Raw genomic sequence first — 23,839 nt, forward strand, 5'->3', positions numbered from 1 at the left:
TTTGGTGCCTTTGTAGGTCCACTGTGAATTATAATCTATAAATTATGAACTGCAAATAATGAAATTTTACTAAATGGGATAAGAGATATTTGTGCATTTTAAAATCACTTCATGTTAGAGGAACTTCAGTGCAAACATGGACATCTCGGGATGTTCATAATCTGTTGTCTAAATGGGCCGTTTGTTAAATGTGACCATTTTCAGAAAGTGGGCAGCATGATGGTGCAGCAGTTAGAGCTCACATCACCTGAAAAACCTCAATAAGGTTTCTGGTTGTAATTTTTGTCTGCTGGGGCCTTTCTGTGGGGAGTGTGCATGTGTGTCGCTGTGTCTGTGAGGATTTCCTCCCACAGCTCAAAGACAGGTTTGGTTGCGTGGATGTGAGAGGGTGCGGTGTTCTGCTTCACTGTTTTAGCCCTGTGAGAGACTGCGGCTATTTCGGCTGCAATTTTGGATTTCAGCGATTATTAAAAGATTACTGAGATAAAAATAATGTGTGCCACATTCCGTGCAGGCTGTGGCTTGTATACAGTTTGATATAGCCACAATTTTATCAGAGTCTATGAAGAATTGTTAAGAATGACTTATAAATTATTCTCATCATGATTTTTGTCATATTGTGTCTTCGGCCTATGAAGTAAAACTAGATGAAAACCACTGACTGAAGGTTAAAGTTACCAACCTTTTAGAGAAATATTCTTTGTAAGAGAACTACACTAAACCTCTTCAGTTTTCACTCCCACATCTGTAAAATGTATCGTCTGTATTTTTGTGTCTTTAATCTCCCAAGGTTAAATTCATTCATGACCAGACATCAGCCAACCCCAAATACAAGGGATTCTTCCACGGAGTCAGAGAGATGATCAGGGCTCAAGGTAAATGTGGGCTTCATGCATGACATTCACCTGACATCTGCTGGTTGGTTAGGGTAATGCACTGGGAAACACTGACCCTGATCAAGCATCAACAACAATATTCACTCTCATATCATTGTGTAAATCATCAGACAGACTGCCCCCCTGCCCTCCCCCTCCAACAACATTTACAGCCTCTCATACTGAAACACTCAAATGTGATGTCAGTTAAGATTGTGAGGCTTTTAGTTCTTAGCCCTTAAGTTGGAAATTGGGATTGGACTGTGGTATTCAGGTTCTTTTCTATTCAATGTGCTGTCTAATTTAATTGAAGAAGGATTTATTAACTTATCCTCTGGCTTCCGGGTTGAACAGGATTAAGAGGGACATATCAGGGTCTAACTGCAACAGTCTTGAAGCAAGGCTCCAACCAGGCTATTCGATTTTTCGTGATGACTTCTCTCAAGAACTGGTACAAAGGTGCGTGTACATGAGTACAGCTGGTTTGTTATTACTATAAACAATATTTAATAAAAAGAGACCAACTCTGCAAATGGTCTGAAGGGTTATTGTAGGTCATTGTGCAGTTCTTTGAACCCCCGTTGGGTTTCCAAAGGCTGTTTTGCATAGTAATAATACAGTGTGTGGAGATTGATATATAGAGTATTGCTTTTAATATTTATGATGTGAAATTAATTAGCACATTAGTATCCTTCATGTTAATGAGTTTAGAACTAACTCTGATTTAGAGCTAACCCCACCCTTCATACTGCTCTGTCACATTCATAAGGTGATAACCCCAACAAAGCAATAAATCCACTGGTGACTGGACTCTTTGGAGCCACAGCAGGAGCAGCCAGTGTATTTGGAAACACTCCACTAGATGTCATCAAGACAAGGATGCAGGTACATAATGCAACAGATGCTACAAATCACACGCTTTTTCTTACTTGCTTGTGTTTTTAAATACGAACTTGCAACCCGTGGACAGATGTACTAATGCTCTTCTGCTTTTTCTAAAGGGTCTAGAAGCACATAAATATAAAAGCACGCTGGACTGTGCCATGAAGATCTTGAGATATGAAGGGTTGGCAGCGTAAGTACACCTCCATGTTTTATTTCGCTTGGTTTAGCTTGTAGTGTTGGTTTCACAGCTGATTTAAAACAACACAGCTTTAAAAAAAACCAATGTGTCTTTCTTTATTTCACAGATTCTACTGTCAACACTGTATAAGAAATGCTTTTTGGCTTTAGTTTATTACTCTAAAGAACTTGAATGAAAAAATCTAAACTTAAACACTTTAAGAAAAAGAATGTGCCAAATGATTAAAAAAAACAAAAACTAATCAAAATACTAGAAAATATAACCCTAACCGCAGATAAATATGGCTCCACCCTAAACAATTAATGTCTTACATACTCCTCCCTCTTTCTTTATCCCTCTACAGGTTCTATAAAGGAACAGTTCCCCGGCTTGGCCGTGTATGTCTTGATGTGGCCATAGTTTTCATCATCTATGAGGAGGTCGTAAAGGTTCTGAATATGGTCTGGAAAACAGAATAGGTGGTTGGACATACGACGAAGGTGGCAACTTCCTCCTTTACAAGCATCAGACATAGATCTGACTTCAGCAGGCCTCTTTTGTGTCATGAAACCAACAGCAGAAGGGGTGAAAAAGAGAGCTGAACTTAGATTAGTGTTGTATGCAGAGCAGGAAGTCAATATACTCGGAGACAAAAGAAGAAAAGGGGGCCTGGCGTCACCTACACCTGGTGTAAGTGATGCTCAGCATCAACATTCCCTGACAAGATTGAAGAAAAAGAAAGATAAATGATAATTAAATAATAATAAAAAAGAACCTTTATTCTAAAGATGCATCACCAGTTTATAAATGTATATAAAAATACTGGCCAATAGCATCGCCAGCAGCAGCACCTTTATTTTAAGTTATCTGGTTTACTTTCTCTGTAAGCCTCTGTCAGGGAAGAGCATTATATGTAGTCATTCACAGCTGTTTTACTGCAAATATGCAGATATCCGGCTGGATTTTCTTGAGTTTGCGTTGCTTTCTGTCTCTTCTAAAACTCCAGAGGAGCCAGAGTGCAACTGGTTGCAGTTTGCAGTCACACAAGCTGCAGCAACTTCCATAGTTGGGCCTTAAATAAAATTGGTTTATAACCTGCCATGTATTTTTATACAGTGTAGATTCAATTTAATTTATTGATAACTTACTGAATATTATATATTTTAAATCCTGTGCCAAATGTCAAACCTATTGTGTTATGAAAGTCTGTTCAGAAGAAAGCAAAAGTAACCTAATTATCTTAAGAGAATAGTAAATATTATGACTATGTACTGTGAGATACATAATTTTTGGAAGTGAATTATTAAATAGAGAATTAAGAGAATATTTGCTGTTAATCTGTGCCACACTGTTGTTTTTTTTTTTTTTTTTTCTTTATCGGGTGTATAAATGTTTGGGTTTTTTTTTTTTTTTAAGATCACTGTGAGTCTAGAAGACACAATGAGTCGTTTAGACAAAGTAACATCGGGCTTCTATTTTGCTTTTAGTGGAAACAACACCTCTAACTGGGTCATATTTTACCAACCTGACTCCACCCAGTGTGGATTTTTGTTCTGTTTACATTAGATACAGTTTTACTTTTTATTTTATTTTATTTTATTTTCCTGCTAAATACACTGCTCGGCCAAATTAAAATAAAAATAAAAAAAATTACAAATTCTAATATTTTATTGGACCGGCTTTAGCTTTGATAACAGCATGCAATCATCAGGGCATGGTTTTGATAAGCTTATGGAATATCACAGCATTTATTTCTATCCAGGGTTGGTTTAATTTTTTATTTATTTATTTTGCCAGGATCTTGATGATAGCAGTGTCAGGCCACTGTGAACATCACAAAGATTCTCAATGAGTCTGCGGCCAAGTCATGTGTGAAAACAATGATTTGTGTTCCCTGACCTGCTCTTTCACAATATGAGCCTGACAAATCCTGGCATTGTCATCTTGGAATCTGACCGTGCTATCAGGAAAGAAACAAACATTACTGAAAAAACCTGGAGGATGTTCAGGTCATGTGCTGACGTCATTATTTGGGCAAGTAATGCTGCTGAAACTCAAACTGCTCAGATCATAACACTGCCCCCGTGCGAGGCATTCGCCATGATGTATGCATCACTTCATCCGCCTCTTTTCTTACCCCAGTGCACCAATGACTCTGGAACAGGGACCTCATCAGACGACATGCCTTTTATTTATTTATTTTTTACAATGCTCCAGAGTTAAATTGTTATCCTCCTGAAGTGGCATTAAATCAAGTTCACGACCACAGGATATCACACGATTCTTTAAGAAAGAGAAATTACTCACTGCATCAATTAGGGTTCAATCTATTGCCATCTGAAACTTCACTATCTGTCCAATGGAAGGATGCTAACTATTTGCTTCATTCCAGGTGGTGACTTTTTTTTCCTGGGCAGTATTTGTTTCTTATACAAATTTTTGGATGATTGTTGGAAATCAGTTTGTTCAGTTTCCAGCGTCATTCTGTTTCAGTGCCATGTTTCATTCAAAGTTGAACTCCATGTGCCTTTTGCGGGTGTGTTTGTTGGCGAAAACATCTTGACCAGTATCCTCATGCATTATCCAGCTTCACCAGGGTGACAGTAATTTCTGTGGTGGTTAAAACGGTTAACGTTTACATAACCGACATCATGCCATCAAATCCAGAAACCCTAATTTTTAACGTTTCTGTAAACACTCATGAATGTTGTTTTTTGACTGGCATTCACCCTGTTCTGTCCTTTTAGGTGTGACAATAGCTTATTTCATGTTTAATTAACCTGCTCTTTAATCATCATACAAGAAAACTGTGTGGTCCGGACATGTTTTTATAATAACAACAAGGGGTCTGCTTGTTCTAGTTGTTACCACTGTTCGAGTATTGTAATTCTCAAAATTGTCTTTTATTTAATATTCATGAAAATATTATTATTATTATTCTGTATTTTCTGCGCAGCCAGACAAAGTACTCATGTTCACCACTGCCAGACAACCAAGAGAACATTATACTGTGATAATAAATCAGTGTATTCCAATGCTGTGTATATGGAATTGTGTGTTTGTGTGCGTGCGTGTGTGTGTGGGTCATGTTGATGAAGCTTGTGCAATAAATGTCCCTTACTTAATGTCTGTGCTTTAATGTAAAGTTGTTTGTTGTAGGGGGATTTGAAAACAAATTGAAATAAACATCTGAAACATTGAAGCATGCAGTCTGGTTGTTTTTGTTGCCCTCCTCACTCGTTAACTGTTATTCTGCCCTTTTCCTCACTGCAGATAACATCAGGACAAAGGGAGGGGGGGCAGGTAGGGGAGGAATCGAACAAGGAACTCGTTCTTCTAGTTTTGGCTCTTGTGCCTGTACAGTGAACTGTAACTATCCATGCTTTCTCTCGCTCTCTTTCTTACTCATTTCGTTACTCTCTCTCTCTCACGCATTATTCAAAACACTGGTTCAGGAATGCACAGCTCTCTGCAGAAGATGACTTGAAATTTTTAGTTTGAATGAGGAAGTAGAAGGACTCATAAGTAAAACTCAAGTAACAAAGTAAAAAAAAAAAAGTACTCACTGTGGGGAATTCTTCTTCTTTGGGAGAGTCCAGCTAAACTTGAAGCTATCTAATGCAGTACTGTAATAAATCCATTAATTGGGTCATAATGTTGCGTTTGTGATGTTTGTGATATAATTCCTTGACTTCCCCCTTGTGCAACCTCAACATCTTTACAGTATAAAGATTCTTGTGGCTTGGCTCAGTTCCATCGAAGCACCCTGACATTTTCTCACACGCTTTACTCCCGGACATCACTTGATCCAGATCCTGCAGTCCTTCAGCACATCAAGGTGTTTGTAAATGTTCTGTCTCACTCTGTAATTAACTCATCTTAGCTGAAACTCAACAAAGAGCTTTTAGTGGGTGACATCAGAAAGGCCTAGGAACTGGTGTGCGCAAACACCAAAGGTCTCCTTGGAGTGTGATAACAGCATCTCCAGAGATGTTGTTCAGTATCAGTAGGTGGAAGGAATGCATGCTGTGTGCAAACATCTTGAGGATATTCCTTTACGCTCACAATTTTACGGTAATAGAGGAGCACGTGTGAAATGCTGACTTTAAACAAATGCGATGTACAATCCAATTCTGGGCTCGTTGTCATGGTCCTGGGTTTTTGTGTTTCTGGGATTTGAAAATTTTGTGAATAACTTCACTTTAGGTTTTTGTTTCAGTTCTGTTATTATGTTAGAATTTTAAGTTGTTTCTTTATCCTTGAGAAAACAAGGTTAAACCTACTATTATTTTATTATTCCAGTATTTTGTGAGTGAGTGTTAGTTTATGTGCTTTTGAGTCTGTGATTCCTGGTTTTACCTTATGACTAGTCTACTGATAGTTTTTTCTCTCTCTCATGTCTTGTTAATGACTGTTCCTCTGTTTCTTTCATGTCTACTGTGATCCTTCTGATCTCCCTGTTTAGTATTTGTCTTTGGTTTATTCCCTGTGTTACTTTGAAGATTAGTTTTGTTTCATGTGTCTCTCTCACACACAGCCTGTGTCATTTGTGCAGTCTTGTGATATTTTCTGTCTCATGTTTTTTTTTTTTCCCTTCTTTTTCCTTTTCCTTTTTTCTTTTAAATGCTATCCTAATTTCAGGATCTAAAAACATTTTTCTCTGATTTTATTAATTCTTTTTCTCCTGTTTCTACTGTAATTCATTCTCATCATTGTATACGTTTATCTTACACATCCTGCATTTATGGCCTCCACACAGATTCGCACTCATTTTCAATCACAGTGGATGTTTGATTTCTTTCTCAGGACAACAAACAAACAAACAAACAAACAAACAAACAAAAACAAACCCTAAAACAAACATTGACAACCAAATGCTGTTTTTCCTGACAGAAACTAAACTTTGCACCTTTATCACAAAAACAGATTATTCAAGTTGGTGATTATACATGAATATAGTTCAAAGGAAATGAACGGAAGTACTGTATACTACACATTTCATCTGCTTTAAGCACTAGGGGGCGCTGTTTATCAAACACGCGTACACACTTCACCGACGAGAACGCCCCCTCCTTCCCCCCTCCCAGCCCCTTCGAGTGCGCACAATAGGGCTTTATGAGGAGCGGCATCATAACGCTGTCTTCCTCTTCTTCTCCCTTTCTGCTGCTCGGCAACGAGCAATAAACAATAAAAAATATATATTGTTTTTTGAGAGTAGCTTGATTGTGTTGCCAACTTGCAGCTTGTAGGCGGTTAAACGAACTGAGTATGTTTAATGAAAAACATTTCCAAAGAATTAGCGCAAGTCTATGTCTCACTCTACTGCCCCCCTAACCCCAGCCCCCCACACAACTTTTTACTTAAATATTTCTCGAGGGCAAACATGTTTGAATCTTTTCATGGTTATAGCAATGCATTAAAACAAGCAATTTTAGAACATGGAGCTTGAATAATTAACAAAGCTCCAAAAAGGACTCGCAACTCCTTAGAATACTTCATACAGATTTGTACATCAGATACCGCTGGATTCAAAAGCAGGACAAAGAGTTGCAGATCCAGCATTTTCTATACGTTTGTGACCGTAACTAAAGTGGAGGAAAGCTATTGTCTTTGCATTTGTGCTTTTACAGTATCCGCCATGGCTGTTTTTCTCCAGCCAGAGCCAGTGAAGAGAAAGTAATTTCATTGTTCTCCAGTCTTTCTCTCAGCGGGATGGATGCACTTAGTTCTTCGGCATGAGTGGACATTATTTTGTTGCTGCGGCTCAAAAGGACCTCGTCAAATTGCACGGTGGCTGCAGACTGAATGTTGATTTCTCTTTCGTTTAGTTTTAACGTAACATTAAAATGACCAGGCCGCTGTCCGTGGTGCTGAATTCGATTTTGTGATCGGAAGAGCTGATATGGACAAAAACCTGTTACACAATATTTACACTCACTGCAACAGAAATCGCGTAGCATGCATTTTTCATTTCAGGTGTATGCAGCTGTTTTATTGAAATGTGTCTGATTCCAGACCTTATACAGGCCCTCGTTGAGGCTTATTTTACTTTTCCATTGTAATCTTGGCAGCAGCAGAGGGCCAAAATATTTTGAAACTCATATATTTATTTATGTATCTGAAACCTCACACACAAGCTAGAGAGAGAGAGCGCAAGGTTGGTGCTGTAAGTCTGTAAGTACCGAACAGTAGCTTGGGGGCGGTGTCCTGCTCACTAAAAGAGGAGTTAGTGAGCGCGCACGACTCCACTTAAATTTTACGCGTCACTTGTTCGTCCAGGCGTTTACACAGAAGATACCTCGTTTTCTGCACAAGCAGGACCATGTTGCACTTGGATTTTATATAGAAAATACAAATTTCACCTTAATAAAATTATTTGATTATTATTATTATTTTTTAAAAAGGCAACAACAGCACAGAGCAGCAACAGCGTGTGTGGAGCAAGTGGTCCCAGAAAGATTTCCGTCATGGGAGCGTATGGATGGAGCTCAGCGCGTCTTGGCTTTGTCGTTTGGGGATTTTTGGCATTTTTCTGCGGAGAATTTGTCCCACAGGCTGAAGCAGGCTGCAGGGAGCGAGAGAGCCCAAACTGCTGCACCGGCCGGAACAACGAATGTTTTGAGTACTCCAGGAGGAAAACAGTGTGTTACTGCGATACCTACTGTCAGAAAACAAGAGACTGTTGCGAGGACTATCAGAGCGTTTGCCAAATATCTGGTGAGTTGTTTGCTCTGTTGTGCTCGCTGACATTTGATATCAGATAACAGCAGTTTTGTCTATTTGAAGTTTGAAAGCTCAAAGAGCGAGGAAGAAATAAGGTATGTAGTGTATATGTGTTTTGAATCCTATCCAATGACTGCTGCTGTTCATTGTTGTTTAGTTTTGGGGAGGGATGGCTGCCACTGAGGTGACACGTAGGGAGTGAGACATACTACACGTAGCTGTTTTTAATATGCCCAATATGGCTCTTTGTTTTAAGTGACCAGCGAGAGGTGACTACCGTCTGCCTTGTGTGGTTTTACATTTGTAGCTTCGACTCATGACCTTCACATCACAGCTTCACATTGCACAGCCTGGACATTAAGTGGTCTGAGAGACCATAACAACATTAGTTTAGTCTTAAAGCCATAAAAATGACCTTAAATTAGAAACACTCATTTGCTTATTCCTTAAAACGTATTTGTGGGCAACCCCCCATCATCAACCAGGCTTTTGCTATATATGGACAAATGAGGGAACAGACACCATGGAAACAGACTGCCAAAGATGGTCAGAATTACAGTGGAGCTATGTCTTAGATGTGACAGACAGGAAACACTCTGACCTGTAACAAAAGCAACTCTTATAGTGAAGTATATGGCACTACTCAAGTTCACAAAGAGATTTCTCTGGCATAAATACCCTGAGAATGTGACCCTCTTAAGCACACTTGAGGGGTCAGTCCTAAAGGGAAAAGAGCTTTTAAACTGTGGAGCAATCCCACTATTATATACAAGCTGGTTTGAGTATTTTATCTGTTCTGTGACGTGAATAGGCTGCCCCATCCAGACTTCAATCACTAACTTACCGTAAAACTGTGTACACAACTAACACAAGGACAGTTGTAATACACTTCATTAGACCTCACTGTTTACTATAAAGAGCCCATAAACATCTGCTAATCAATTTTAGCTGTAATATTGCCGTTATCAGAGCTACACTAGTTTTTGTACAGGTTAAAGCTCAGCTAAGGAGCATATGGTAAGGGATCTAAAATGGAATAAGGATCCAGCATTTTCATCTTTGCTGTATTATCAGGCTTTAGAAAAGCTAGGCCATGACAGGAGACTTCACTCAATGTCTTTAAAACAGATCAGGCTGGTGGCATAAAGTAGCATGAAGGATGAAGAGGATTATTCAGGAATGAAGACATATTAGTAAACAAGTAGAGAGAAGAATTTTGAATCCATTGCGAAACCAAAGGTCAGTATTAACTCCCCTTTTCAGCCACCTGCGTATGCTGGTTCTAGTTACGTGGGAGGGGCTTAGAAAAGAGAGGACTGCTTATTTCCAAACATTGGGAGGTTTTTTTCTTCTACTTTTAAAAAAAAAATCTCCTTTTTTGATTTACCCTATTGCATCTTTAGTCCTTTTGCATCATTAGGTTTAAGCCATTTTTGCATTTTCAGGATTCTTTACTTTAAATTAAACAATTGAGTTTCGGTAACAATCAGCCACACAGATTTTAAAGTACTTTAATGTAAATTTAGGCTGAATTAGACTTGAGTTTGTTTGTCTTTAAATATGCTCAAGTGAAGCAATTCATCTCAGTAAGTGCCATGTATGCTTTTATTTTGTTTACAGTACCGTTGTAGTGATGTGGTCCTTTACTGCAGCGTGGTGGAAATGTTGGACTGAAATTGAAATGGGGGTAGATAAGCTAAAGTATTCATAAACATCAGTATATTACTTTAAATTGCACATGAAAGAGTTAAGATTAACATACACATGAGTTTTTCTTTTGGCTTTGCTCTCAATGCCAAGCTGTTTTTATTGTTATGGAAACATTAGAAAGTGGATTTTTTTTTTTAACTAAATAAATAAACTCTACAGTGTTTGTAAAACCAGAGATGTGACTTTTTGAAAGCAAGGGAGGAAGCAACACTTTGTGAACAGACCCAGATTTCTTTTTAATTTAACAATCAGCTAGATTGCCATTCAGAAACATCATTTTGCCATTCACAAACCAGATCCATGTGTCTGACAAGATGAATGTTAACAGGAAATGAGCTCAGGTTAGTGTGGAGCCGTCATTGTAACAGCCTCTTATCTCAGCTCTTATCACAGCTCACAGCTGCCCTGTGCAGTTTTTTTTTTAAAATTTTTATTTCACAGTCTGAACATAAGAATGAACCCACATGGATCAATAAACATTTTGTATGCAATCTGAAAATCTTTACAGTAAAAACACAGCATTTATCATCAGGCTTGGCTCTGCTCCATCCTAGCCCCCTGATATGTCCTCACCAACTTAACACTCAGAGTTGATCCTGAAGCTCTGCAACACATCAAGCAGTTTGTGTGTGACACTATTGGAGGCTGTAATTACCTCCTGTTTGCTGGAGCTCAACACAGTGCTTTGAGTGGGTGACATCAGAGCAGACACAGAAAAAAACATGGATATAAACACTCAGAGATGTTGTTAAAATGAAGGATTTGACAGGAGTGTGAACTGTGTGTAAACACAGACGGACACTGTACAAGTTAAAGTAATGATTGAGCAAAATCAACTTGTGAGCAAGGGCACAAAACAGACTTTATTGTTGTTAAGAGAAGCGATGTAGAAACATAAGACAAACTGTGTTAGTGGAAAAAATGCAGCTGACACCACATACAGTACAATCAGTTCATGCACAGTCCAGCGATGGCCTCATTTAATGCATTGATAACGGAAATGTTAGGTGATATTTTCTTTTCTTCTTCTTGTTACCTTGCAGGTGATTGCACTATTGTGTTTGTCTGAAAAAGCAGTAGATATCTATATACCTAATACCTCCAGCACCATGTTTCATTCACTGTGATTTCCCTGCAGATGTTTCCAGGTTCCAGGCTCATTCAGGTGGATGAAACCTTATCAGCCTCACAGTTTGTGGGATTTTTGGGCAGCTTATAAAAGGCGCAGTGAACTCAACACACCCTAATATAAAACTGACACACAAGCTAAACGTAAACTAGAATAATTATAGATGGACTAAACAGTTAAAGTAAATTACACTATCCACCTGTTAATTGATTAATAGGTGGATAATTGATTAACAGGTGGATAGTGGATCCACGGGTTAATCAATTAACAGGTGGATAATAGTTAGAGGTGGGATGTACTATGGACCGGTCGCCAATCTGTTGCAATGCTAATACAGGCAATCATTCATGCTGACCTTCACACCTGGAGTCAGTTTTGAATCACTAAGCAATCGAACCCCATGCATGTCTTTGGACCCAGTGAGAACACAGAGATCTGGACAACATGCAAACCCCACACAGAAAGGCCCCAGACTGGATTCAAACCGTATCTACCGTATCAATTCACTTTGTAGAGGGAAAGGATGATAGAAAATGTTTTTTAAATGTAAAACTTTGAAATATATTAGCTTTTCAAGGAATCTCTGCAGATGGAAACTCTCAAAAATCAGTTTCTGGTTAAATTTGAGGCTGAGAATGAGTTATGGATTTGTATTCTTATGCTTAGATGAGATTTCCAACTTCGTGTAGTATTTCTTGGGATTGAAATTATAACATATAGCAAGCTGACATGATTTTTCTATTTTATGAACTTCATGTTTTGGTCAACAGTCTGGCTTATATAACTTCAGTAGTTGCAGGCTATTAATTTCCAAATGTACACCTCACAGCAAAAACTACTTGTAGGCATCTTTTGGCTGGTTTAGCAGGTCGAGCTGTTGGCCACCATTTTTTTTATTATTCTAGCCACAAACAAAAGTAAAAGTTTAAACCTCTCACTAATTAATGTTTATCTGAAAGGAAAACATCTCACAGTAAGATTAAGAACCAAGGAACAATGAGCTTTTGCTTCTGGCATCAGCACCTCAGAAAATTTGCTTATATTTTATAGAGACGTGCCAAATCTTTATTTGAAATCTTTGAAAGGTTTTTGCATTGGCAAAGATTGTGATAGATATTTAACTACCAGGAGGAAATGAGTTTTTAAAGACATACTTTGTATTGGTCAAAATCAGCACACCTTTTAAGTTGGTTTTGTCAGATTTCTCTGTTTATTCCATTCATGTATGAAATTAAACTGGATAATGCCCCCAAACAACTGCCAAATAAGGTCTCAGAGGCATTAAAGGATGGTTGAAGCGTGGTAACACTTGCTTCCAGAAGGACTTTGATGTTGTCTCCTGTTATAGAAGTGATTTTCATACACCAGTTTCAGTCTTAACTCTATGGTTCCCATTACGATAAGCTCCCATTCCTCTTCATTGACTCTAGAGATCATTTGGGGCAGTAAGAAGCAAGAAGGGGCAGCTTCTCTCTTCTACTGCAGCCTCTGGTGGTTCTCACCCTAACAGGAAAATACATTAAAGCCTCTGCATTTGGTACATGAGACTTTTGCTCATCATTCATCTCTCTCTCTCCTCTCTGTTTCTCTTTATTTTCTCTACCATTCTCTGCCACAATGTTTCCCTCTTTCCACCTAAGTTCACTCCCTCTTTTTCTTCCTTGCATCCCACATGTTCTCTGTTCTGCTAGTAGGGAATGTCTTTACATAATGAAGACTAAACAGGCCAGCTGTTGGATTTTTTTTTTTTTGGGACAAATATGTTAAACACCTCTTGGCACTCACATGCTACATTTTGCAAATCTGATGTCCAGCATCTGGTTTCTTCTTGACAGGAAAACACTGCTGAGCTTGAAGGGCATTAACAGTTTTCACTCACTTACTGTAAGCACAAATGAAGGTGCATATGCGTATCACTAAATCGAAGGGGGCTTGCAAAGGGAAACTCCTGCCTTGGCTGTCTGTAGTGTTTGATTGCTGTGTTTGACTCTGTCCACCCATCATCAGGTAAAGGTCAAGGTAATTTCAGTACATTATTCCCTTTTTCTAGACTTCTTTCCTCTGCAGCTTCAAGGTTTTTGTCAGACTAATGGTGTTGGTGAGCAAATAGTGAGCATTTTCACACAGAGAACCTTTTTGTTTGACGAAAAGTACAAAGATAATCTTTATTTTTTGTCAGCACTTCCATTTTTTTTTTAGTGTATGTCAAATCCGAAGCTCAGTTGAAGCAACTACACGAGTAATCTACCCAACTTTGTTAATGCTTCCATTCCTGAAAGGAAAAATTTAATCGTGTTTCACAGACAGACAAAGATCGCCTTATCTGTGAAGCCTCTAACTGTAATTCTTCTTTTTCTTTCTTTTTAGAGTGTTTCTTCTTCACTTACCTTTTTTTTCACACACTATGTGTTTATACAAGTTCCTGCATTTAAGCATTAGATATTATTAATCTCTGGCTCTTTTCCACAGCATGTCTTTGTCCTGTCTTTCTCCCCTCAACCCCAGCCATTTGCAGCAGATGGCCGCCCTTCCTGCTTGTATATAGGAAACATTCACCTGCTATTAGGGCTCAGTCCAGTCTTCTCAACTCCTATTAACAGGCTTGAGGTTCCTGTTTTGGTGAAGATTATAAGGCTTGTCTGATGGGACCAAGGCCCAGACAGGGAAGGGAGGGTGACCGTGGAGGCTTTGAGGTGCAGTGGTCCACCAGAGCAGCTGGACATCTGGGTCTCATCAGAGAAGAGATGGGGCTGGAAGGAAAGGGAGGGGGTGGGTGAGTGAGTGAAGCTCAGAACCAAAAAAAGGAGACAGATGGGGGGGAAGAACAAGGGAGAGTGGGGGACAACGTAATAAAAGGAGTGGAAGATAAAGCAAATTGGGCAGGCAGGTCTGAGACCCTAAAATGGAGGTAGAATTCAAGGAGAATAAAAGGAAAGGCAAAGGAATGCCATCCCAAAAGGCTATTATCCCACTGAAACAAGAGTGACTGGAGTTTGGCAGAAGTTGAGAGATAAAAGTGCTTATGTTGGATCATTGGTCATTGGTTCTGTTTAGTTTAATGCTGTCTGAGGCTTTGCCTGCTGCCTGAAAAATTAGTCATAGACAAGCAAAGTCCTTTCACTTTAAACTTTGACAGCAACCAGATTTGTACTGTGGTGCTGCTGGTTCACTGAAACGGACGACTTCCCTGTTTTCCATATTAATGACACTTACGTTAAACTGGTGAAAATAATCTTGATGAAAACAGAAAATAGAGAAATATCATTAGTTAAATTACAAAAATAGATTTAACCTGGACAGAATAATGCAGTTAAATTGCTCTCCAAAAATAAGAAAACGCACATCTAAAATCTATCTCAGAAACTCTGTTAAAAATATCAGCTTTTCCAAAAGACAAAAGCTGAACATGCTGGGAACAAGTGCCATTTGTTTCCTGTATTGGGGTCAGAGGTCAGAGGTGGTGGCAAGCTTTCGAACTGAAGACTTTCTCATTAACAATGCAAACAGGGGACAAGAGTGACTATGTGGGTTAGGCTGTCAGACTGTCAGCAGGGTTGACATGTGGGTGGTGGAATTGTTGCACTGGTTGTGCCAGAAGCAGACTGAGGGACCACCACAGCTTGGTAATTGCCTTCTGACCTCTGGCAAATCAGCCCAAATGGCTGAGACTCCCAGACAGGGCCTTAGTCCTGCTTATGTGTATGTCGGTGTCGATCACAGGGATAATAGCTGTTTCTCCTCCGGGTGTGGGAACTAGCCAACCCTATTGATTTCACTGCACGCTCTGCTATGAAGCAAATACCTCAACTGGACTCCTTGCTTGTGTTTTTCCCACCATGAGAAAGGAAAACAGCGGCATGAAAGCTGCCCGTGAACGTCAGAGGATGTAGCAGCGGGAAGGAAAGGCAAGAAGACAGGAGCAAGGATAAGAAGAGGTGGAGGAGGCAAGGGTAGGAAGGGTAGGAAGCTGATAGGGTTGTAGTGTCTAATGCCATCCCACCCTGAGTAATCTTTCAAGAAAGTGCATGCCCTTCCTCACGTTTACAGAGGCAAATGAGCATGCCTGTGTATTTTAGGGAAAGGATAGAAGAGGTTTAAGTGGGATGATTTATCAGACAGAAATTGTTTGCTGTGTGTGGTGATCTGGGAAAGGCGAGTGTCAGGTGGGCAGCACTAATGTGCAGGAATGCAGAGATTCCACTGTGGCTTTGTGGATCGGCTGTGTCACTGAGGCAGCTGCCCCCCCCTCCTCTCCGAACCCCCAACAGGACCATGGGAATGAACCAAACGGGCGGCATCTTGAAAGCACTCTCTCCCTCTCTCTCTCTCTGTCTCATGTTCACACACATAATTATTCACTCACGACATTGTATAGTGGGGTGAGTGTCTATTATAAAGACAGTGTAAGGGAGATTAAATGAAGAGGGAGGATTAGATTCAGTTATGGTATATTTATCCGCCCATTCCCTGTAATTTCACCACCAACGTCTACAAGCTTCAAGCTGGGTGCACCTGCTCTTATTGTCGCAAACTTTTATTTTAAAGGATGAAAACAGAAAAAGCTCTAAACCACAAATGTCAGGCTTTCTAAAAATGTTATGGTGTATACATGCTTACAGCTGTTCACTGTTGTGTTGAACTTACCTGATTTGTTTGTGTGTTTGTGAAGTATGCCCTTCCTTGTAAAAACAAGACTATTAAAATGTCTGCTCCTATTTAATCTCTGTGCTGAAAAGCTCTTGATTACTGCTGGAGTTTTGGGGCTTTGATCAAGGCAGTCATCTAAGTGATACAGCTTCCTCTTTGCTTGATGTAATTAACTAAATCAGCCTACTGAACAGGAAGTATGATTACTAAAACTGCTGTGTTTATGTGGCGTGCTGAGTTCACGGGCGTCCGTGTGTGTGTTTGCATGTAAGCGTGGGGTAGAGGGAAACCAGAGAGAACAGGATGCAAAATTAGCCACATTTGACCTCAGTTGCAGACTTCCTGAGTCTGGGGTTAGGCTGATCTGAAATAAGTACATGGTAGTGACCCAGTCACTCGCCACCTACCTACAAATGTTCAGTAAATGTTCAGTGGACTGGCATCAAAGTCTATATCAGGGCATCTGTTGCAGCTACACTTTAAGCTGTATGGTACATGACAGCAAAGATTAGGGGAAAGTTTGCAGCTCCCTCTGGACTACAGATAAATTCTTTTTCATAATTAGACCTCTTGTTTTACTATATCAGAAAGAAGGGTATTTTTCTTCTTAAACACCTCAGTCTTTTTAAATAAATGTAAATCTCACCTTGAATCCCCTAACTTTATTAAACAACCAGTAACACTGAAGAATCTATGAAGAAATATTACTTTATAATCCATTTAACTCCTGCAATCTTAAGCTAATCTATGACTTTCTGATTCCCTAGCAGCCATTGACTGTGTGGTGGGATCATGGGGTCCCTGGTCATCATGCACATCTTCATGTGGAATTGGTAGCACGGAAAGGAGTCGCCAAGTATCTGTTCCCCCTAGAAACGGAGGTACACCCTGTCCTGATCTCAAACAACGTCGAGGATGCTTCGGAAACAACGCCATATGCAGCACCGCGAAAGGTGACAGCCTGACTTTTTCTGCATTTATGTATGTTACGGAGTTCAGTTCACTAGCACTGTTACAAATTAAACAAGCGCTTTGGTATTATCTGGGACAACTGTTAACTTTCTTTTGCTGTAAGAAACAAATCTTGAGTCTGCATGCTCCATCTGCCTGTCACTTTGCTGATGGAACAACTGAATTTCCCCACTGAGGAATAATAAAGGATATTTCTATTCTGTCTTCAGCTGTGCACTTTTCCAAGTAATTAAAAAACCTGAAGACAGGAAAACATTTTGAAAACTTACAAGGAAAGCTGAACTCACTTTACCTTAGAGCTGAGTTGCTCAGATTAAACAGGAGATGCCTTTATAAGTATGATCTTTACTGGATGCAACAGCTTATTAGACCTATTTGCCCTCTTTTTAATTTTCATCTGCCCGTGATTATACCTGACTTCCAGAAGTCGCAAAAATCTTGCCTAATTCTTTCAAGAGGAACTTCAAGGACCCTTGGAGGAGACCACACATGCTGATGAAGGAGGAGAAGGCCAGGTAAGGCCTTAATATCAAACCGCAAGATACCAGCTTTGTTTCATGTCTCTAGTGTAGGATTTGTCGGGGCAGTGGCAGGTGATTACAGATGCCCTTTTTTAAATGTTTGGTAATTTACTTGAGTTATTTTAGCCTGTGAGTCATGGTTAACGGCTTTGTCTGGCGAAATTATTACATAGAAATTACATAAAAGATTTTATTAAAATATAAAATCTTTTATGTACTTTCAGTAGCTTGAACTACATTTTAGTTGCAAGTGCTTTGGTTGTGTCTGAAATATTTTTTCAGCATTGATTATAGCTGGAACTTCTTTAAACAGTTTTTTTTGTGAATTACAAAATAGTTGGCAGGTCAGTCAGCACTGCTGTAGAACTTTTGATAAAATATTTAATATGCATATTTGAGTTCATACCATCACCGTAATTATACAAACAGTAGCCTTTCTTTTCTTGCCAGCAAACTTTCAGATGCATCTCACTCAAGAATAAAGGCACTTATTCAACATTTTTCTTGCTTTCGCTAACTCCAAGGCTGGTGGATTTCACAACAGGTTCATACCATATTTTCCCCAGTTTTCCCTTTATTTAAAGGTCAACTCTGAGCACCAAAAGATTCGGGAATACTGGCAAAGCCTGAGGTTGCTATAGCAAGCACGTCCTCAAAATTACTTTGGGTGTGTAACATGAACTCTGTCATTGAATATTTGCATCAGGAGCTGACCTTTCCTGATAAGTCAGACGTAATCAATTTAAAAAGAAAAGCCTTCGCTGTATAAATTTGATCTTTGATCTAAGCTGATTACAAATCTTCTCATTATGTTCTCTGGGAAAAAATCTGAGCTGGCTTCCTGACAGCTTACAGCTTTTCTCAGTAATTAAAATGGACATTGGATACTTTTGTTTTGACTGAAACAAAACATCAGGGGACTGGGAGTGCATTACTCATAAATGGCATTGATTCAGCATGAATTTTACAGAGTAAGAGCGATTTCACACAGACATCTGGTATATTAATAGTGGTGTCTTTGAAATTAATTGAAGAAGTGAGGGTTAACAGTGACAACAGTGAAATGATGATCAGTTGTCTTTGGATGTATATTTAAATCTGGATATTAGTGGATATTAGAGACTGGACATTAAGACAAGGTTATCATAAAATAAGGGAGGATGGACCATAACACAAGGCTGTTATGCAGATTTTGCTTGTAAAAGCTCAGCAAAAGAAAATAATATCTGTCTGGAATTTTTAAGACAGAAATTTTAGTCCAAAAAACAAGTATTTAACAGAAGGTTTCACTGTGGAAAAGTTAAGGAAACAAAGCAGAGACATCCCACTACAGACATGCAGACATATACTTTATGTCTTACAGGCAAATAGAGTAAGGATTTCATACATATTTACAACTTTCTGAAATATTTCTGAAATAATCTGAGGACGAAATAAAGGGAAACTTCATGTTTTCTTTGACAAGTCACCCAAATTTGGATAATATTTTGTCTCACCTGTCTGAATCAGCTGCAAAATAAATAGCGGAATTAACCCATTTATCAGAAAAACAAGGCTTTATTTGTCCCTTTTACTGTGCAGACTGAGCTGTGATTACGATGGGATAATCCAGGCGCTCAAGACACAAGTGAATCACTTGTGTTACTTATCAGCAAATTTTTACTTTGTTAAGTAATTAAAGTATTAAACTTGGGTCACCAGATACAGTCACGATAAAAGTAAAGTACACTTTTTTGAATTTAAATTTTTTAAGTATCAGGGAATAAAACAGTGTCAGATAAACAGCAATGCATGAGATATTACTCCATGTCATTATTTATTTAAAAAGCACCAAGTGAAAAGACAAAGAAGAAGAAGCAAAATGTGAAAAAATAAGCACACCCAACGATTTTATAGCTTGTGAAAGCATATTTAGCAGCAATATCTTGAGAGTTGGTATGAGGCGTTTGTGCTGATTTGCTGCATTTAGATGTGCAAAACATCTCAACTCTGCAAAACTAAGCCATGCTGCCACGTTCCTTTTAGAGAGAAGAGGCTTTTCCCTGTCAATCATTACAAACCATCCATATTTCTTCAGACTTTTTCTGATTGTATTGTCACGAGTTTTAACATTTAGCATTCTAACTGAGAACTTTAAAGTCTGAGATGCAGTTTCTCTGAGCACTGCACAGTCTGATCTTGGGGTGAAGCTATAAGTTTATCACACAGTGCGTCTGCATGTTGGCTTTTATTTTTGTTAAATAAACAAAGACAGAGTGTAATATGTCACATTTTATTCACCTGAGGTTGTATTTAATTAATTTTAAGACCAGCTAAGGACCAGATGATTATTATGCCTTGATATGTAAAACCTCTTAATTCAAAGAAGAGATACTTTGTTTGTACCATTAGTGTAACTTTAAACAAAGCAGGATATTTTTCAGAAACTGGAAAGCTTAAAACTGGCATATGCCCCTGTTTCTTAATCTGAACATTTTCCATCTGTGTTTTCTGTTTGAAATGCTCTGGTTTCATATGTGAGCATGAATGATGTGATTGACTGGATCATTGATGTGTTTCTGAGTCTCAAATATATTATTTGCCTTTGAGCATTATATTTTTGACTTGATAATGAATGCAGGTACACAGAGTCTTCTACTTTGACACCTTCTTTCCCTTTCTTTACCCTTGCTTGCAGTTACTGTGTGCATCTGCAAGTGAAACAGGCTAGCGCAGCATGTAGACTCAAACTGTGGACCGCTCGACTGATGAGAGAGACTGCTGTCTGTGTGGAGTGTCAAAGTGATGCCATGGCAAAGTCAGATCGCTGTGGAGGCGATGGTGTAAGGGGCACCAGGTAAACAAGCTAACTGAAAGATAACTGAAGATATGTTCATCCATTACATTCCTAACTCAAGCTTAAGTTAAAAGGAATTTGTTACATGCCTGATGGGCTCCTCTGTTCTTTAGGACCTTCTGGTCAGCAGCTTCAGTCGCGGGCTGTCACGGTTCCTGGATTCGACAGTTTTCTTCTGAGCGCTGCCAGTGTTCTGACAACTCTTTCCTCTTTGTTTGAGGCGGCACGCTACTCTCAGCATCCTGCCAAGTGCAGGACAGCCCTGCCAGCCAAGCCAGACCCTCCAATCCAGATTACTGGATGGGTAACTCAAGGATATTAGCAGCATCCTGCCACTTTTTTTCTTTCACCTCATATTCTGTACTGTATAAACTCTTAAAGCACACATAAATTCTTGCATTTAACGTCTGATTTTACAGCCACGTAATTCTCCTCTAAAGCACAGCATCTATTTGCCTTTTTACCTCTGAGTCTTTGCTATCTACCTCCATCAATACAAGTGCATTTTCTAATGCATAATGTATAAATATAGAAATATATTATTTTGCTTTATACATTTTCTACTTATGATTGGTTTATGTAATGTATATGTGTCTATATAGCTTCAATAATTTGTATCCAACAGTGTAAACATCAGACATCTGTCATTTATCCCCAAACAGTCCTAAGTCATCAGTGGTTTTGGAGATACTAAAACTGATCATCAAAGTCATATCCAAACTAGGATCCTTCGCTCAGTATTTTGATGTTGTATCTTTTTTTTATCCCAAAGGGCAAAGTTGAATATCAGGTACTGATTCTCAGGTGCTTAGATTTCAAGTCTCCTTCATGTCTGCCTCTTCTGGTGGTCAGTCACAGATGTTTTCAGTAACATGACTCATAGCGGAGATCAATCACATCTGTTTAGACTTAATATTGCTGGAGAGGAAAAAGAGCCATATAAGCGAATTCACTGTGGTTCTGTCTGTCTTGTGTCCAAGACTTAAAAAATGCTTCATGATTACTCGCCCTGCTCACGGGGGAGTTTTATCAGAAGAGTATGATCCAAGATAAATATCATGAACAGCCAACTCCTATATTTTTAATTAACCGAATCTCCTCCCAGCACTCCCTACAGTTCCTTTACTTTTTTCAGTTCTGTTTTTGTTGTCTCTGTTGACTCTGTGTTTTCCCTCAAATAAAATACAGACTAACTACAGCTTTACCTTCTTGAGTTAAACGACACAGCATAAATTCCTGCATCTCTTTTGCTGTTGGGTTAAGAAGAAGGCAGGTGCAGTCATGTTATGGAAACCTGTTACTTTCTCTTTACATCCCCCATGTCTGTGTTTGTGTGTTTATTTATTATAAACCATGTGGTAATTTTATAAGTGCAGCACAGCATTTTCTGTACACTGTCCATTAGTGAAATAAAGAAAACTATACCGCCATATCTCCCTCTATTGTATTTCTATTGATGTGTGGATTTCACTGCATCATTGCATTCAGTTTGCAAATCCTTGCCACTGTTTTCCTTTACACACCTACAACATATCTGACTTCTCCCCTGTGCAGTAACTACTAGCATCAGCATGACACTGATAAGTATATTCCTGAGTTTACAAGCAGCATTTCACACCATTTCAACGCAAACATGTCCATTAACATATTTTCTGGCATTCTTGGCATTTTTGCGTGGGCTGTAAACGGGATGACGACAAGCAAAATGACAACTAATGTGTATAATCATGTTTTGTTGTTACACTCTACTGAAATTTGGGGTATGTTCTTGTCATGTAAATTCTGGGAATTTTGTGTATATGTATATATACTATGTGTAATTATGTGTAGACGAAACATGACAGATGTGGCAGCTTACGTCATATGTAAAAGTATCTTCATACTGGTATTTGGTTTGGTTTTGCGGATTGCATATTCTGATAGCCAGTTTGCCTCCTCATTTAGGTGATATATAGACTAGTTAAGTGTATATGGAGAAAGGGATGTTTGAACCTTGAGATTCACTCTGAAAGGCTGCAACTCTTCATGTTTACAAACCTTGTGCTTTTTGTCACTCTTGGCAGTTTTTAATTTTTTTCCAACCATATGTCACATAAATAATACCAATTAAACCACATTATCAGAGGCTTCTTTATTCCCCATAATTCTAACTTTATTTGTAACCATTTCCTCTGTGTGGAGTTTGCTTGGTCTCCCTTTGCTTGCATGGATTTTGTCCAGTTACTCTGACTTCCTCCTAGTCCCCAGACATGCATGTTAGGTCCTGTGATAGACCTGTTATGCTGTAGAAGCTCAGATAGGCTCCAGCCTCCACCTAAGCATGAATTAGCACTGTTACAAGGGTGAATGCTCATAACATGACCAATATTATGAGTGCCATCATATGTACAGGTAAATCTTTATGTACAAAAGCTCAGGCTGGTTTGGCTCTCAATGATGTGAATCAACCAGACTCCAACACATCGATTCCTTAAAAAAACTAGTGCATGGCTACTTCATGTCAGAAGTACTTGAACTTCACCTCCTCCATCAATCTCTCCAGCCTTCCTCCCCCCTTTTCTCTGCTCTCCTCCCTGATTCCTCATCCTAGCTCACTACTAAACTCCCCTTCGTCAGCACAACTCTTTATTTTCTCGTACTACAACAGCGGCAGTGCTGTCTGCCTGACCAGTGCATCCCCTGTGCTGCTCTGCCACTGCTGCTAACCTGCTTTGCAAAGGGCAGGAAGGCCCATCTCTGGCCCGGTGCCTGATGGGCTCCGACAGCAGTGTGTTCTGGGATTACAGCCACTGAAAAGGGGGGCATTCCAGCACTGGTGGCTTTTGTCACAGCATGGCCACTGTTTACTTTTGACAAGACAGCTGTTCAAAGCCCTCCTGGCCCCAGCGTAGGGCGTAAAGGGAAAGAACCCAAAGGTGACTTCCGTTTACTGGTGGCATCGCTGGACTTGGCCTGAGGCCCCTTCTTCTGCTACTGCACGACCATCTTAACTTCACATTTGACATTGCCCTGATGATAATAAAACTTTGTTTCAACATTTCATCCTGCACATGCAAAAATATTTATTCCATTTAATTGCAAAGTTTCATAGTGTTTTCCTTGCCTTGTTTCTTGATTTCTTCCCCATGTCTTGTGCTAATGATGCCACATTTACCCAGCACTTCCATTTGCTTTGTTTACTGGTTTGTATGTGTGCACTACATGTGCGCAGAGTGTCAGCTTGGGGCCCTTGGGTAGCTGGTACCTCTGTTTCTTTGTATATAGCCTGCATGTGGTTTCAGGATGCATGTACTGTAATTAGTAGTTATCCTAATAAATGCTTGGTGCCTCTGTAGGAGCAGCTGGTCTAACACAGAGGAATGA

General features: G+C 39.3%; 2 protein-coding genes across 2 annotated transcripts in view; both read left to right on the plus strand.

The window, feature by feature from the left end:
• si:dkey-178e17.1 (tricarboxylate transport protein B, mitochondrial) overlaps positions 1-4,897 on the plus strand; it is a 22,028-nt gene extending 17,131 nt beyond the window's left edge. The window contains exons 5-9 of the mRNA XM_005924411.3: positions 791-875; positions 1,230-1,334; positions 1,645-1,760; positions 1,877-1,950; positions 2,303-4,897. Of these exons, the coding sequence (XP_005924473.1) occupies positions 791-875; positions 1,230-1,334; positions 1,645-1,760; positions 1,877-1,950; positions 2,303-2,417 (495 nt within the window). The 3' untranslated portion in view covers positions 2,418-4,897. The remainder of the gene's footprint in view (positions 1-790; positions 876-1,229; positions 1,335-1,644; positions 1,761-1,876; positions 1,951-2,302) is intronic.
• A 3,288-nt stretch (positions 4,898-8,185) lies between these two features.
• Positions 8,186-22,786, plus strand: si:dkey-178e17.3 (somatomedin-B and thrombospondin type-1 domain-containing protein). Its single transcript, XM_005924412.2, has 5 exons — positions 8,186-8,655; positions 16,915-17,100; positions 17,544-17,634; positions 20,318-20,476; positions 20,590-22,786. The coding sequence occupies exons 1-5, from the start codon at positions 8,406-8,408 to the stop codon at positions 20,693-20,695; spliced, it is 792 nt and encodes a 263-aa protein (XP_005924474.1). The 5' UTR covers positions 8,186-8,405; the 3' UTR covers positions 20,696-22,786.
• The last annotated feature ends 1,053 nt before the right edge of the window (positions 22,787-23,839 follow it).

Source organism: Haplochromis burtoni, unplaced genomic scaffold, assembly GCF_018398535.1.
Source record: "Haplochromis burtoni strain Fernald_Lab_line unplaced genomic scaffold, NCSU_Asbu1 Contig_54, whole genome shotgun sequence".
Taxonomy (NCBI): Eukaryota; Metazoa; Chordata; class Actinopteri; order Cichliformes; family Cichlidae; genus Haplochromis; species Haplochromis burtoni.